The sequence below is a fragment of the Heteronotia binoei genome, chromosome 15 (genome assembly GCF_032191835.1).
Source record: "Heteronotia binoei isolate CCM8104 ecotype False Entrance Well chromosome 15, APGP_CSIRO_Hbin_v1, whole genome shotgun sequence".
NCBI lineage: Eukaryota > Metazoa > Chordata > Lepidosauria > Squamata > Gekkonidae > Heteronotia > Heteronotia binoei.
In genome coordinates, this window is record NC_083237.1 from 37,675,999 (window position 1) to 37,693,769 (window position 17,771).

General features: G+C 41.1%; 1 protein-coding gene and 1 pseudogene across 1 annotated transcript; both read right to left on the reverse strand.

Annotated features, from left to right (window-relative positions):
- Positions 1 to 8,792: 8,792 nt before the first annotated feature.
- LOC132584058 (olfactory receptor 14A16-like) lies at positions 8,793 to 9,734 on the reverse strand. Its single transcript, XM_060255843.1, has one exon. It carries the CDS (start codon positions 9,726 to 9,728, stop codon positions 8,793 to 8,795), a length of 936 nt encoding a protein of 311 aa, XP_060111826.1. The 5' UTR covers positions 9,729 to 9,734.
- A 5,406-nt stretch (positions 9,735 to 15,140) lies between these two features.
- On the reverse strand, positions 15,141 to 15,922 carry LOC132583429 (olfactory receptor 14C36-like; annotated as a pseudogene).
- Positions 15,923 to 17,771: the final 1,849 nt, after the last annotated feature.

The following is a 17,771-nucleotide window of genomic DNA, read 5'->3' on the forward strand; positions in this document are numbered from 1 at the left end:
TGAATGCTTTTTGCTTCATTTTAATACAGACAAAATTCCCTCGTACTTGTTTGCTTATGCCAACAGATATGCGGCGCTAGGGATTAGATTACAAAAATGCTATAATTTCGAAAATAGTTGCAAAAACAAAAGATGTTGGTTCTAAGAAGGACTATAAAAAACAGTCGCTGGCGGCAGAACTGGAATCTACCAACACTGTATTGATCTTAGATCAACCAACTCCTTCTGATTTACCCCCTCCTTTGCTGGAATCAGCTCTGAAGCCCTCTATTACCTCCATTAACTTAGACAAAGAGGCACCCCTAACAGGAGATATTGGGATCGGACAGAAAAATCTGGATTCCAGTTGGCCAGAGGAGGAACTCGAGAAACAACTGCTTGCAAAATTTACATTGTTACAAGACTGTGAGCAAGAGTCCTTGATAGACCGTTTTGAACAATTGACATCTACCCTGAAGGGTCTCAGAGGTTCTACTGATTGTAGGGAGATGGAAATAGAGGGAAGTACTAATGCCTGTGAGCTGAGGAAGAGTGAAGGTGAAGGGACCCATTCTGCAGAGGAGGCCCATCATTTCCCATTAGAACCAACTATAATAATTAACAAAGGAAAGCATACTTCCAACCTGATTGTGGCAGCTGATGACCATGAAATATGCGAAATAAGGGATGTCCCCCATGCACCTGATGGAGGAAAATGCAAATGACTGTCCTCAACGCAAGACATGGGGATCACCAACAAACCTGTTGAAATTTTGTCATGGAACGTGGCGGGATGGCTAAGATGTCTTCATTCGTACATAGAGGTTCCTTTTTTCCAGAGAGACTTTGATATTATTTTATTGCAGGAAACGTGGATGGCAGAAACTCTTTTGCTGGACGGTTATTCCTCCTATAGTTTACCAGCAGTTCCAGGAAAAGGTCCAGGGAGGTTAAGAGGAGGCTTGGGCATTTTTATTTCCAATGCCCTTAAGGTTCAATGCGTGTTGAAACCCTCGCTGTCCCATTTAGCTATGGCTATATTGGTGAGATGGGATAGGGAACCCTGATTATTATAAATGTATACCTCCCACCTCTAACAAAACAGACATCTATAGAAGAAAACTGGGCATCACTAGACCAATTTATAATAAATCTTTCCCTGGAACACCCGGAAGCTCAAATCTTACTGGCAGGGGATTTCAATGCCCGTATGGGAATGAATGATGCCTTCTTAGCAAATAAATTTAATTCCCTACTAAATGAGCAGAAACAAGGCCAGAATGGACTTCCCTTCACAAGAGATTTTAAAGATTGTAAGGCAAACTTTGCCGGCCTATGTTTAGCTAAATTAGCAGGAAGAAGAGAGTTCCATATCCTAAATGGGGCATTCTATGGCGATCATCCAGGCGAATATACTTTTATGTCTGGGAATAGAATGAGCACTATTGATTATATGTTGGTATGCAATTCTCTATTACCTCTGATTAAAAATTCCCAAGTACTCCCATACTTGGAGGGTGACCATCTACCTCTATGTCTGCAGATAGCTCTCCCATTAAATCCTAACCAAAATGAGGTATGTTATACAACAAGGATAGGAATTATGGGGAAAAGAGTAAGGTGGGGTGGGGAATTGGATAAAAAAGTGAAAGAAATCTTAACTCCAGAAAATTTGCAGAAGCATGTGTTAGTGTTCACAGCTTTAGAGGAAAACCAAGACCCGTTAATAGTTTACCAAGATATAATCCAGGAGATTTACTCTTATGACTGTGCCAGCAGGGAATAGATTACATCAGCATTATAGGAAAACAAAACGTTGGTTTGATTCTGAATGTGTCCAAGCAAAAAAAGAACTAAATCGTTTGTATCATCTTGCTATGAGAAGTAGCATAGAAAAAAGGGTAGAGACACAAAGTGCCCTAGTGAGCCATAAAAAAACCTATAAAGGCATTATTCAAAGGAAGAAGAAAGAGTATACTCGGAAACTATGGGAGGAACTTATACAGGCTGTAAAACTAAAAAATTCTGCGCTTTTTTGGAAATTAACAAAGATTGGGGGGTTTAAGATAGCCTCTCCCCTGGACATGTTTATTCCGGCGGAAACATGGACTGTTTTCTTCCAGAATTTATATGATGACAATGTCCAACCCTCTTTTCCAGGTAACATAGAGAACTTCCCTCAGTGGCCACCAGTTAGTACGCAAGAAATAAAAGCCCATATAATGCAACTGGAAAATAGGAAGGCTCCAGGTATAGATGGCATACCAGCTGAGATGCTTAAAGAGAATGTAAATTGGTGGGCACAATTTCTGGCATCTTTTTTCACTTATGTTGATCAAACAGGCCGAATCCCAAAGCAGTGGGGGACAGCTATAGTTGTCCCTATTTTTAAAAAAGGCAATCGAAATAATCCCGCCAATTATAGGCCCATAAGTCTTTTAAATATAATAAGTAAGATCTATACAAGACATCTTTTAGAAAAACTAGAAATATGGATGGAACAAGAAGAAATTATTCCCCTGGAACAGGCTGGATTTAGGAAAGAAAGGTCGACAATCGAGCACTGCCTGATATTGCAACAGCTAATTGGGAAGTACTCTGCCAGAGGTACAACTGCTCTATATGCTGCTTTTATTGATTTAAAGGCAGCATTTGATTCCATTTCAAGGCAACGATTGTGGCAAAAACTAGCGGCTTCTAATATTGATAAAGGGCTGCTATTTCTTATTCGTGGACTCCATGAAGAATCATTTCTTAGAGTGAGATGTAATATGCAGGGATTACTTACAGAACCAATAAAAACTCAGAAGGGTGTAAGACAGGGTTGCCTTTTGGCCCCCATCCTATTTAACTACTATATCAGTGATATGGTGGAACATATGACTGATACTAAATTTCACCCCCCAAAGCTGGCTCTTCGCCATCTTCCAGTACTGCTATATGCAGATGATGTGGTACTGTTATCTAGAACACCTATTGGGTTGCGGAGAGCATTAGACAGCTTTGTTAAGTACTGCGAAAATGAACGGTTGGTAATAAACTTTGAAAAAACAAAAGTGATGGCATTTGGCAAAAAAGCCAAGAAGAGGTATTGGACTATGAAAGGGAAGAAAATAGAACAAGTAACAAAATTTACTTATTTGGGAATGGTAATTCAGAATACAGGTGCCTATACTGAACATTGTAATATGAGGGTGGAGAAAGCTGAGAAAACAATGTACGCTATCCTGAGATTTTTTCGCTCTAAGGGGGCCTTCTATGTTCCGGCAGCACTGAAACTGTTCCAATACAAAGTGTTAACACAATTGCTCTATGGTATTAACCTGGGCATTTCGGCTAAAAAACTGAAGGCTCTCGAGAAAGTGCAATCTAAATTTCTTCGTAACGTTTTGCAGCTTCCGCCAGGTGTGTCAAATGCCCTTTTGCATTTAGAAACTGGGCAAATGAGAATTGAGGCCAGAATTATGTTATCTTCGGCATGTCAATGGCTAAGGATCCATAAAAACAAAAAAGGCCTCTTCCCTTTAATAACTCAAGACCCCTATAGGCCAAGGTGGCTGCAATTGGTCAGAAGCAACTTAGAAAGTATAGGATTCTCACTTGAAAACCTCTTGGCGCAGAGCTATGCCAAAGCAAAAAGTATTATCAAACAAAGAATCTGCGATATAGAGAGACAAAGGGATCTAGAACAGGCCCCCTCTTTTTTAGCAGCTACTGAGACCAAATATGTTATGAGGACGGCCAAGTACTTTTTTAATTTGGAGGTACCAGCCCACAGAAGAGCCTTTACGTTGGCTTGATGCGCAGCCATGCCCTCAAAGGTGCTAGAAGGGAAATATAGAAAAGTCCCGTATGAAGACCGACGCTGTCCTTGTGCTATGGGAGAGGTGGAGTCGATGACTCATATGTTTTTTCGATGCCCTTTCCACCAGGTACAGAGGGATAGGTTTGTTTCCCCGTTTGTAGTTAAACCAATGGCAGACGTGGACGAGGCATGTTTGGAGAAACTTTTGGTGGATGCAAGTCCAACTATCTCTAGACAGATAGCCAAATTTTGCCATTATCTTGTGAAGTTCCATACTAAGAAACAAGAAACTGCATGTCTTGTATGATCTCTTGGAATTTTAATTTATAAATGTTTTTATATACTCTGATTTAAAGGATTTATATAAATTGGAACTGACTTGAATTTTAAAATTGGTTCAATTATATTTTAGTTATCTTGGATTGTATAGGTGGGGAAATGTTTATGTATTTTATTGTATTTTATGTTTTTTTAGGAGGGTATTTTATACTATCTTAGGTATTTTAGGAGGGTTTTATATGATGTGTTATAGTTTTTATATTTGTCTATGACTGTAATAAAGTTCATTCATTCATTCCTCAGGGCCTGAGGTGGGAGGAAGCCTTGCATAACAATTCAAGGGCATTTGCTAGCCATCGGCCGAGAAAGTATCTAGTAGTTGTATGTGAATGTTTCCTCCTGTAACCCCCCCCCCCCCGCCATAGGAATGTTTTTGAAGTGTATCTTAAAACCCATGTATCAGTGTGTTGGTTTCATTCTTAGCAAGCTAGAGGCTTGCGCCAGAGTACTGGTTATCAATAAATGAAGTCTTAGTATCAACTTTGACTCATTCTTGACTCATTCTTGACTCATTCTTATCTCACCATGAGATAAGTCCAGCTGAGGGTGTGTGAATGGTCACTCAGGTAGACATAAGCTGGGCCAGAATCAGGGCCTTTCATCATCTATGGTATGTGTGTGGAGAGGGGAGTGCTTTTGCATTTCCCTTCATTCGGGGGGCACTGAAACTCCCATGATCATCCTGAAGCCAGTGTCCTATGTTGAGGTACCTAGCTTTGCTTTCAGAGGTCAGCAAACCTGCTTCTTGAGATATATGTGTGGAAAGACTTTATCTTTAAACAAATGAAATAGGTGACCCTGAACAGAAGTGAGCTGTTTTTTTCTGACTGCCTGTGGGGCTTGGACACTTGTAAAGATAGGCTCACTCACTGCACCTGCCTCTCTAGTCATTTCATGAACTTGTGGAGTAACTGAAGACCCATTTCAGAGAGTGCCAGTTTGGTGTAGTGGCTAAGTGTGTGGACTCTTATCTGGGAGAACCGGGTTTGATTCCCCACTCCTCCACTTGCACCTGCTGGAATGGCCTTGGGTCAGCCATAGCTCTGGCAGAGGTTGTCCTTGAAAGGGCAGCTCTCCAGCCCCACCCACCTCACATGGTGTCTGTTGTGGGGGAGGAAGGTAAAGGAGATTGTGAGCTGCTCTGAGACTCTTCAGAGCGGAGGGCGGGATATAAATCCAATATCATCATCTTCTTCTTCTTCTCAACAACACCATCAGTAGTGGGTGCAGAGAATTAAATTTCACAGTTAGCTGAGGACATTTGGTACTAATATTACACAGCTGTGTCATCTGAGCCAGTTTGGTGTAGTGGTTAAGTGCACAGACTCTTATCTGGGAGAACCAGGATTGATTCCGCACTCCTCCATATTCAACTGCTGGAATGACCTTGGGTTAATCATAACTCTTTCAGAGCTATTCTACTCAAAAGCAGTTCTTGGAGAGCTCTCTCAGCCCCATCTTACCTCACAGGGTGTCTGTTGCAGAGAGGGAAATGAAAGTATAAATCCAATCTCCTCCTTCTGCTTGTCCTCCTCTTCTCTGAGCTCATGTGCAGAAAACAGATTTAATTGTTTCTTTCTTTGTTTGTTCGATTGGATTTTGTATCCTGACCTCTGCACAAGTGAGCTCACCAAGGCAGAGGAAATAACCAACATGAGAGGCCTTTGCCTTCAGTTCCCTTTCCATCAGTACCTCCGGTAAATTGTAGCCTTCAGGAGTGTGCATGCCTGCTTTTGCCTTTTGTCAGACATGGTCAGTCTCCATGTTGCAAATAGCCAGTTGGAGCTGATGTCTCCCTCCCTCCACTAGCTATGGACTTGAGGCTCCAAATGAAGCAGACAGCATTGGCACTGCTGAGGTGGGAGCTGGAGTCATCACTCAGGAGGTGAGATGGGGGCCTCTTGACTCAGCTGCAGGTGGGTGGGTAGCAGCTCAGGTGAGAGATGGACATGACTACAGCTGCCATCATCAGTGTATTTAGGCATGCTGACAGATAACATGTAGGTTAGGAAGAAAGGTTCCTTACTGTCAGGGAGGGGAAGAGGGAAAGCAGATAAAAATATAGGTTGGATGGTGGGTGGGAAGAAGAGAAGAAAGTGGGGAAAGGGAAGAGATCTCCCCACTATCTTCAAAATACTGGAGATAAAATTAATGAGTTGATTGTACATAAATTTTAAAGGTTCTGAGACAAGATAATGCCAATGTGGTGGTTTATTTAATTTTACGATGTTCATACACTACACCCTTCAATGCAATCCTAAACAAATTCACATCCTTCTAAGCCCACTGACTTAATTGCATTTAGAATGGTGTACTTTGTTTACGATTACACTGTCAGTCTTGCAGCTAAACGCCTACTAATTAGATTAAAACAAACCAGTGGAGGTTGAACAATACGATTGTGACAATGGATCAGAGTGAAATGTGTCCCTCTACAGTGACCACAGAGCCAAACTCTTAAAAGTTAATTTCAAACAAGCTACAACACATTATGCAACATTTTATTACAGGTCCCTTCTTGTACTATCTATAATATTGGCAAGTTTCCTTTGAATGAGAGAGCACATTTATGAAATTTAATAATATTTGCTCTATTTACAGACACATGCAACACAAATGGAAACAAAGGAGTACTCCTAAAGGGAAGCAGATTTGCTACCACACATCAGTGAGAGGGATCCTGTATTCTGAGGTGCTTCATCACATTCCCAGCAGCATCTGTCCACTTCTCTTTCTTTACTCCAGAATCTAAATTGCTGTCTCTTCACATACACAGGGATGCAGGGTGGGATGTAATCAACTTTTCACTAATGAAAAATTTAAGATGGGATCCCCCTGGGAATCCAGTATGCTGTGATCATGTGACCTGCCTAGACAAAAACATGTTGGATGGAGGACTGAGTAAGAAGGAGAAATGACTAAGACTGAGGGGAAAGGCTGGCTGGATTAAGCCCATACAGCTGCTCCCTCCCTTCAGTGATGAAGTGATGATACCCTCTCCAAGTATTGATGAGTGCTTTAGACACAACTATTTCCTAACAATTAAAGCCTATCAAGGAGGTATCAACAATCACTGTTCATTTTACTATAGACTCTGTCCATTTTATTATAGACTCTATGTCCCAACCACCCCGGCTGGGACTCGAGCAAGATGCCTCCCCCACACCATGGGTGTGTCCACCCACCAGCCCTAACCCAGGAACTTGCTGCCCTGACCCCAACCACAGGGCCCCCCTCCTACCTGCAAGTTCAAGAGGCTGGTCCAGAGTCAGGGAAGTCTGAGCCTGACAAGATGCTGTCAGAAAGAGTCCCACAGTTGCCAGGGCCTGCCAGCAGGCCCACAGAGCCTGATCCCAAGTCAGGGGGAGGAGAAGGGTGACTTGGCAGCCAAAAAAGGTAGATAGGAAGCCACAGTCACAGCTGGCCTGGCAGGCAGGTGGGGGCAGCTTATGGAACCATGGTGGCACATGCCGCTGCATCTGAGCAGGGTAGATACAGCCCAGCCCTGCAGCCACTGTAAAACAGAGGAAGGTGGTCTGGAAACTTCTGCCTGGGCGTCTTTGTTTAAGAATAGAGGTGGAGCTAGGGAGGACTCAATAGGGGGTGGAGTCACAGGAGGAAAATAAAAGGGGGCCATGAGAAAGAGGTCAAGGAGGAGTGGAGGCTGATACTAACAGTGAGGCTGCACAGAGAGAGAGAGGAGATGGGAAGTGTTAAGCAGGGGAGAAGAATCAAAAGGGTGATGCAACCTGACCTCCTCTCATTCTGAGACCTTTGACCTGGTGGAAGGGGCCAGTGGGAAACCTTAAGGGTAAAGGCAGCTTGAGGGTGACCTCAACGGCAGCAGAGGGGACATGACACTCTGATTCCCTTCAAGCAGGCCATTGTATGCCAAGCCTATATAATATGTTTGTTCATATTAACCAGATTCCAAACTCACAAGAATATTATTTGCATTGTTTTGATACATATTGTCAGACTCTGTTCATTGCTCTTCTTGAATACTGACCACTAACCATATTGATTAATAAAAGATATATGCTTACTAACTCGCATTAGTATAGTAGTAGAAGGGGGGCCAAGTAGAGGCTAGCCCAAGAGTAGCTTCCCAGGAATATCAAAGGTTGTTAGCTGGTCTTTGAAGTAGAAAGTGCCTGGGCTGATTCTCACCTCCCCTCTAGAGGCGGCAAGGACATTGCCGCCGGGAAATGTAACCACCAACTGTAGGAGATAAGGGGGAGCCGTGTGAAATGTATCACATGCAAAGACAACCTTTGTTTTGGGAATTAGGGGTAGATGTGAATGCTTTGATGTATAATGTTAAATACCAATGACTCGAACTGCTAGCCATCAGTTCCAATGTCTTTCATGCTGAAGTAACTTTGGAGAATACAATAAATGCAATTTTGTTTCAAATAACTAAGTCTGCTCGTTTTGGGAACTTCAATGAACCTTCGCTGACACATATATTAATACTTATTATGGAATACCATGAAGAATATTCTATGACATAGTAATATTATGTGAATGTTATGAAGGCTGAAATAAGTATTGTATATTGAGTACACACTAAATGTTTTCATTTCAATTTGAGTTTTATTGTGAAAGCAACCCCCCCCCCCCGCAAAAAAAAAAACCCAGAATTTGAATAGAACAGTAGCAAACTGGATCAGGTGTTTGTGGAAAAGTTCCTAAAACCTAAAACTTTTGCCATGGCTTTTTTGATCTCCTTGTTTCTTATACTGTAAATCACTGGATTCAACATGGGTGGCACAAAGGAATAAATTAAAGCAAATACCAAATCCAGCAGTGATGGAGTGTTAGAGACAGGCTTAAGATGGGCAAAGCAGGCAGTGAAAAAAAATGTGGAGCAGACAGTCAGATGGGGAATGCAAGTGGAGAAAGCCTTTTGTCGTCCCTTTGTAGAAGGCAATCTTAACACTGTGGTGAAAATGTGCATATAAGTTACAAGGATATAGACAAAACAGCCCAGCGCAAGGACAACTCCAACCCCAATAGCAGTCATTTCAAGGAGATTTAGGTCAGAACAAGTCAATTTTATGAGCTGTGGGATTTCACAAAAAAATTGATTGACAATGTTAGAACAGAAATGGGTTGCAAAAGTCCCAGTGGTGTGCAATCCAGCATACAGAAAACCAGTGACCCATACACCAATAATCATGTCCCTGCACACATTTCTATTTATTACCATCTCATAATGTAATGGATTGCAAATGGCCACATACCGGTCATATGCCATGACTGTCAGGACAAAGAAATCAGATGCTACAAAGGAATAAAAGAAGAAGACTTGAGCAACACATCCTGAGTAAGAAATGTGCCTGGTATTCAAGAGGATATTGAACATGGATTTAGGGACGGTGACTGAAATTTGACCAATGTCTTGAATGGCCAAGTTCATCAATAATAAGTACATGGGGGTGTGCAGGTGATGGTTTAAAGCTATTGAAAAGATGATCAGGAGGTTTCCTGTGACTGTGGCCAAGTATACTGTGAGAAAAGCAATCAAATGTAGAAACTGCAGTTCTCGGACCTGTGAGAATTCCAGTAGCAGAAAATTTGACATGATGGATTTGTTGGACATATTTGACTGAGTAGTATGTTCTTCTATAATCCTTGAAGGGGGGGAAAGCACACAAGAAAAACTGTAAGAATTACCACCTTGTTCCTCTTCCCAAGTCCTGAAAGCTTGCATACTCATACCATACCATACCATACCATACCATACCATACCATACCATACCATACCATACCATACCATACCATACCATACCATACCATACCATACCATACCATACCATACCTTTAATGGCATAATAGATTCAGATAAAAATACACAAAATATAAAAATTTAAACATTGGAGATAAAATCAAAATTAAAATAAAACCGAGCTTACAGATGCATTCAAACATGGTTAGAATTAAATTTAAGGATGCCAGCCAGAAATTTTGCCACAGCCTCACTAACCACCCCCTCAGTATCACTCAATAAATAATAACAGGGTGGCAGAATAGACAAATCTGGAGAAAAAGAAAGCTTGCCAAATAAATCTTTACGGAGGTTATGGTAAAAAGAACAATAATAATAATAATAATAATAATAATATTTTATTTTTATATCCCGCCCTCCCCGCCGAGGCGGGCTCAGGGCGGCTGACAGGCATGGGAATCCCATGAATCATAAAACAACATAAACAATTTTAAATATCAATTACAGTAAAATTATTTAAAAGTTAATACATAATAAAATGGGTGCTAAATGCTGTAGTCGTGATATCCACAAGATGACTAGTTGTCCATTCATCAGATTAGTCGGGTTCCATATATGCTGGATTGAGTCAGGAGTATTCGCTCCACAGGAGCAAAGTCTGTCGGCTAAAGGGACTCGCTGATATCTCCCTTGTAAAACTTTGGAGGGAAACGCATTTAGTCTAGCCAACATAAATGCCCTGCGATGACTTGGAATGGTTAGGTCTGATAGATAATTGGGCATTTTGCCACAGAAAGCATAGAGACCTAAGGAAGCTGGAGAGCAAATATAAGGGTCAGTTGGCCGTAATTTCGTTTCCTCCGATTCCCACAGTCTCAGTTTAATACATCTTTAGATTGTCTAGCAGCATCCACTAGTGGCATGACTGAGTAGAATGTTGCATGATCCTTGGGAAAGGAAAACAGTCTCTTATAGTAGGTATTTTAACTGATGTCAGAGAATTCGATTTCAATGAACATATTTCCATTCTCATCACTCAGTTCCTGCTTTCAGTGTACAAGAACCATCTCATTAACACTGAACTCCACAGCAACACCCCCATCCCATAATCCTCCTCAAGATTATCCTAGTTTAGGTATAACTATGGAACAAATATGTAAGGAGCCTGCCCTGTTTGAGAAATTAATGCAGAAATTTTATTTACTACATCTCTTTCCCCATCTGGGGTGTCTGAATGAAGTGTGTATAACTGATCTGAGCATTTCTGTGAGAGATCTGAGAGATTTTAAAGCCAGAGAAGAACTGAAAAACTGAGGAACTTTTTAAATTATACTGTGATTGAGTGGGAGATGGAAGAAACAATGAATTGGTATAGAGATTTATATAAATGCCATATACCAACTACCACTTTAATCCAAATTGTTGACTAGTTCTAACCTATTTACTGATCTTTCTATCCATGTTTGACTAGATAGGCCATAACTAGGTATAGAAGGGGAAATTTCTCTTCTCCCTCACAAACAAAACCCTGTGAGGCAGGCAAGACTCAGAGTAACTACCCCAAGATCACCCAGGGAGTTTCCTTGGCAGAACAGGGATACAGATTTGAATGCCACAGATCCTCCTCTGACATTCTAACCCCCACACCTTGCTGGCTTTCCCCAATGTGAGAATCTAGCACTTACACACAACCCGTACATGTATTGCCGATTAGTGGGAGTTATGCATGATGTAGATACGTTGGGGAATTGTCCACAGATGCACTCCTTCCCCATAATTGGAGGCACTGCTTTCTGAATGTTGCTGATCATAGGAAGGAAGTGCAGGTGCAGATGATTCCTCTCTACTTAGGTTCTGTGCTCATGGGCTGATGCTCATGCAGATGGTGGGGATGGGGTCAATGCCTTCCTGCCTACTGTCCCTCTCTGTGCATTCAGGCAACACATGAAGGAGTCATGTGTGTACAGACTTCTCTGGCTAATTGAATGAAATCTAATGGACTTGTGAAAGAATCTGAAACATAGTGGGAAAAATCACCATTAGAAATCTAGGATTGAAAGAGATGCCATTTGAATCCTACATCAGTCCTAGTACAGAAAGTCATACTTCCCAACATAGGGATATGTTCAAACAATTTTTTTTTGCCTTTCTAGCAAATCAAATTAAAACTGGTGTGAAAAAAATTGAGATTTCACTGGTATATAGGGAAAGAAATAAGAGAACCTGTATTATGAAAATGATGTGGGTTTCAACCAACAAATAGTTTGTCATGAAAATTGCTTGATGCAGACACAGTGAGATATATATCTATCTATGAGAGAGAGAGCGCACCACACTCGGAGTAAGCCATTTTGAATAGACCTGAGTAGAATTCTGAAGACATGATGAGGACTGCTGATGGTCAGTGGACCAGTAGTGAGCAGCTTGTATGGATTTTGGCAATTACCTGAATGCCTTGCTACCAAGGAGTGAGGTGGGTTTAGCACAACCCATGCTACTTACTGAGCACAAAGAGCTCCTGAACAAATCCTGCAATGATCAATAGATGAAATAATTTACCTTTGTTCTTTATGGATTAAATTTTTCATGTCCAGATTTAAGCTTTTCTCTGTTCCTTCTGAACTGTATGCTTCTTCCTATCATCCATGTGGTTTCACTTGTCTTTCCATCCTATTCTTTTTGAGACAAGGCTGTCAGTAGTGCCCTGAATGAGTTGTTGTATATGGGCAGCAATTGATGTCTATGCTTTGTGTGCTCAGAGACATTCCCCAGACTTCACTAGCAGAGGCGAAATCAGTGGAAGATATGAAAAGACACAGAGAATTCCTGAAACCATGTCCTTCTTATCAGTGTTAAGAATCAGTGTTTAATTTAAATATTAGCTTCTTCATAAGAAACATAGGGACAAGATCTATGTCTTGCAGTTCAGAAAATTAAATTGTGGGAATCTTCCCCCTCATTTGTTTTATAGCAAAGATTATGTGATCTGGCATTCCAGGGCATTTATGCAGCACCCACATTGCATAATATGTTATCACTGTGATGGAATGAGGTGCCCCTTCCCTCTAAGAATCATTCCTCTAGTCCGGATAATAGTCTGAAATGAACCAGAACAAACTAAAGTCGAACCCAACGTTTTCATTCTAGTCATGGGTTCAGCCTTCTTCTGGTGCAAGGTGTCTTCCATCGGTGGAAGTGATATTTTCTTCTAGTGCAAAGCTCCTTGAGTCAAAGGACAGAGCAATACTAAGAATATGAAAAAGTTTGGTATGAAAGGGATGAACAGCCCAAATACACCAGCACCATCAAAAAGTGCAGATCAGAAAAACAGGTCTGGTTATTCTTACCATTAGATTTATATAAGCAACTTACTTTTTTTCTTCATGGAGTTCTTTGAGGTCCAGATGCAATATCTTCTATGCCACTGTGCAGCATTATGTACCAGGCAGTCATTGATATATCTTAGTCCATCACTGCCAATTCATCCCTTACTCTTTGACTCAAAAATATACCTCACAAACTGATGGTAAGCAAGTTTCCTCTACGGGGCAGAATGTAATTAATAGCTATATGGTTTGTGTTGCTGGAGCCTTCCTCCCATGCATCCAGCACCCCTGGGAAGTATAAGCATATAGAGAACAGTTGACTTTCTTTGTTTTCACATTAGAGGTTTTCAAGTAGTTCCACTGTTCTTTTTTATTTGTTTAGCGACATTAAAATTTCAGCATATATAACATATAAATATATATATGTATATATAAAACAGCATAGTTCTAGCATGCAATACAGTACAATAAAATGCATCATTTACTTTATCTCAAGAAAAATCAGGAGGATAGTTCAACAATAATGACTCTGGTTTATAAGGAATTTTTTTCCCAGATCCAGTGTTCCTCTGTTATCTGGTGGATATAAGCAATACAGTTAGTGAAATTTATAATTTATAATTAATATTATTAAGGGGGGCCTTCTTTAGATACCTCTGTAGTTCCCAAGAATATGGCTAGAGTGTTGATTGCAGAACACCATTTACCAGACAAATATATAAGAAGATAAAAGAAGCCATGTTGGATTAGGCCAACGGCCAGTCCAACACTTTGTGTCACACAGTGGTCAAAACCCAGATGTGGCAAACAACAACAACAAGGACTGTCATTGGAGTCCTTGGAACAGTGCCTAGAAGACTCAAGAAACACCTGGGCATTCTAGGCACTGAGAAAATAACACCAGTTCATCTACAGAAGACAGTGTTGCTTATAATAGCAAGAACCCTGTGAAGAAAGCAAAATTGGTTGGCATCCCCACTTTCTCTCCCACTGTAGGGATGCCATCCTTTGGGTGGGACTTGGGGATCCTCTGGAATTACAGCTGATGTCCAGGCTACAGAGTTCAGTTTCTCTGGAGAAAATGGATGCTTTGGATGGTAGACTTTGTGGCCTTCCATCGCACAAAGGCCCCTGTCTTCCCTAAGATCCATCCCCAAGTCTCCAGGAATTTCCTAGGCTGGGTCTCACAATCCTAACCCCTATCCCCCACCAGTGTCCAGGAGGGACCTGACAATTGTTTCCTTCTGTATTTACTCCTCACCAAAATTCAGTAAGAGAATTTCCTGAAGCTGACAAGGTTCTCAGCATAAATAACCAAACCTTCACTGGTTGATGTAAAATGTGGAACTGGTGATTTCTTGACCATGGAAACTTTAAGCTGTAAGCATCGTTCTGCAGATGATCCAGATTCTGGAGTCATTACATGTTATCAAGACCAATAGTTCTTATGAAACAGACAAACAAAACAGCAAGGTGTATGTAATGATTTTTTATTGTTGTTGCCCTTGATTTTCATTGTGTGTGTGTATGCCTGGCAGTCATGGTTGACTTCTGGTGACCCCCCTCTGGGGGTTTGGACATTCAAAAAGGTGGTTTCTATTGCCTGCCTCTGCATCCTGGTCCTGCTATCCATTGGAGGTCTCCCATCCAAGCCCTGCTTAGCTTTGGAGATCTGACAAAGATCGGGCTTGCCTAGACTATCCAGGACATTGCTGTTGCACATGATTTTCATGGAGCCTTAAATCATTAATTTGTTTAAAAAGTGAGTTTATTATAAGAATAAGGTTCCAAATGTACAAACAATAGAACTCACAAAACTCTTGGATAACTCTACATAGGAACTAAAATACATATAGAGAGCTGGGGTTGAAGACAGGATTACAGCTGGTTCTTTTAGATAGCAAGCTGTCAGTGTTTCTAGTCCATTTCTTCAAAGCCCATCCAGGAAATGCAAGAAAAATTAGTCATGGCTCTGCCCAGAGCCAACTGGATTCACAACTGGGTGCAAAGTTGTATATAGAACAGCAGCCAACATATCAACAGTTGGAGATGACAAGACTTTGGGCCTCATGTATGAAAAGGAAGCGGTGAAGAAAAACAAACAAAAGACTGTCAAGTGGGGGGTGCAGGTAGAGAAAGCTTTTTGCCTGACCTGAGCTGACTGAATCTTGAACACAGCAGAGAGAATGTAAACATAGGAAACAAATATGAATGTAAAGCAAAATGGGCCTAAACTAAGTATACTGGCAAAAACAAGGCTCTGAACAGTTGCGGTATCAGTGCAAGATATCTTTAATAACTAAGGGATATCACAGAAATATTTTTCAATAACGTTGGACTGACAGAAATCTAATTAAAATGTGTTCGCTGTATGTACCACTGCAATGGTGATGGAGGTGACCCAAGAAGCACCTGCCATTTGGAAGCAAACAGAATCACCAAGAAAACCTGAGTGACACATCCAGAGAATGAAATCTGATTGCTGTCCATCAATGAATTGACCATGGATTTGGGAACTGTAGTTGAAATATAGCAGCCATCAACAATGGAAAGGTTGACCAAGAAGAAATACATGGGGCTGTGAAGGTGGTGATTATGTACTACAGCTGCAATTAGGAGGAAGTTTCCCATCAAGGCCACTAAATAAATGGAGAGGAAGGCCAAAACATGGAGAATCTGCAGTTCTCGAAGATTGGCATATCCCAGAAGGATGAATTCTGTCACAATTGCTTTGTTTACCATTTGATTACTTGGACAAACACTGTGAAGATGAAAAAAAATATGCTGTCAAAATGATCTCAATAGGGAGAGCGTTTGAAGGTGGGTATCCAAGCCTTTTTCAGAAACTAAGACAAATAAATTGTATCCTGTTTCAACATTTTGGGTTATTTTTTCTTTCTTTCAAGTCACAGTTTATGAATGGTGTCTATGAAATTTTCAAAGAAAGAGATATTCAGTGGTGGTTTCTCATTGCCTGCCTTGACATCACAACTCTTGTTATTCCTTGGTGATCTCCCATCCAAATACTAACCAAGGCTGACTCTACTTAGCTTCTTAGATCTTATGGTATTGGGCAACCCTGGTCTGTCCAGTTTTGTGACATTTTGATTTACTTGTCTTTCCCCAAGACTTTCTTTTCTTTCTTTTATTGCTGTGCTCATGCTGTGATGATAATGCAGCTGCTAAGTGTCAAGATCGACAAATAATGACTTAAGACTGGGGGATCATGGCCTAAGCAATTGGCCCTGTTAAAATCATAATGGATCCACTGCTGCTAATGTTTTACCTTAGTTGCTTCCCTTCCCCCCTTTTCTTATTTTGATTTGCAACTGGTGTGAAGGAACTAGTCGGCGCCTTCTCAGGGCCTGAGGTGGGAGGAAGCCTTGCATAAGAATTCAAGGGCATTTGCTAGCTATTGCCTGAAAAAGTATCTAGTAGTTATGTGTGAATGTTTCCTCCTGTAAACCCCCCCCCCCCAGTTGGAATGTTTTTTAAGTGTATCTTAAAACCCATGCATCGATGTATTGGTTTCATTCTTAGCAAGCTAGAGGCTTGCGCCAGACATCAATAAATGTAGTCTTAGTATCAACTTTGACTCATTCTTGAATCTGTCGACTTGACACTAAAGGAGGGGCCAGTGCACTGATGCCTGCCCTTCCTCTAGGTGCAGTCAGTCAGTGCATGGAGTAGTCACATATACAGGGCTTCTGTGACGAATACAATGAAGTGTAATGGACTAATAAAGAATCTCAGAAAGGCTAGAGTGAAGGTTCATGCACTAGATACCTATGACCAAACTAGTACCCATATAGCTATTTGATGCTGGAAGTGCATGGCTACATTCAGATACACATACCAACATAGATCTATGCTCAAATAAATGTCTTTTGTTTGTTTCTCCACTAGCAAATTGAAATTAATGTGAGAAATAATGTGAACTGTGCATAGAGAGAAAGAAATCAGAGCTCCTCTATTATGCCAATGACTTGAATTTCCACCCCCTCCCCCCAAAAAGAAAAAGACATGAACTTCCTTCAGGTGGGCATTGTTATATATAAAGCAAACAGTGGTCCCCAGTGTGGCGCCTTTGGGCATCATGGTGCCCAACAACACCTTTTTTGGTGTCTGTCATGTGTTTTTAGCAAGTGAACAAGAGCAGAAGCGGCTTTTGCTCTCAAAGCTTCTGATCGGATGTGGAAATACGAATGTAGCTACCACTACACCACAAAGATTTTCATTTTGTCTTTGAAGGTGAGTTGAGGCAGCCATGTTGTGGCTGGATCTGATTCCTCCAGTTGCTGTTTTGTGGATGTGCCCTTACTCTCTTCCAAAGATGTCCATGGATTCAAAAAGGTTGGAGACTTCTGACTACAAGCATATGGAGTGGGGGGAGGGGACTTCATAGCTGTTTCTTTGCAATAAAGCAATAAAACAGCTACAAGACTTGTAGGAGAACACTTCAACCTTCCAGGATATTCAATGGGAAACCTCAAAGTAGCTGTTTTATTGCAAAACAACATCAGGAACAGAATGGAAAGGGAAATTGCTGAATTACAAGTTATTACAACACTCAGAACAAAACAATAACAAC

Excerpts from the sequence above, each read along its gene's own strand:
- LOC132584058 (XM_060255843.1), bottom strand. The coding sequence starts at position 9,728 with ATGTCCAACAAATCCATCATGTCAAATTTTCTGCTACTGGAATTCTCA.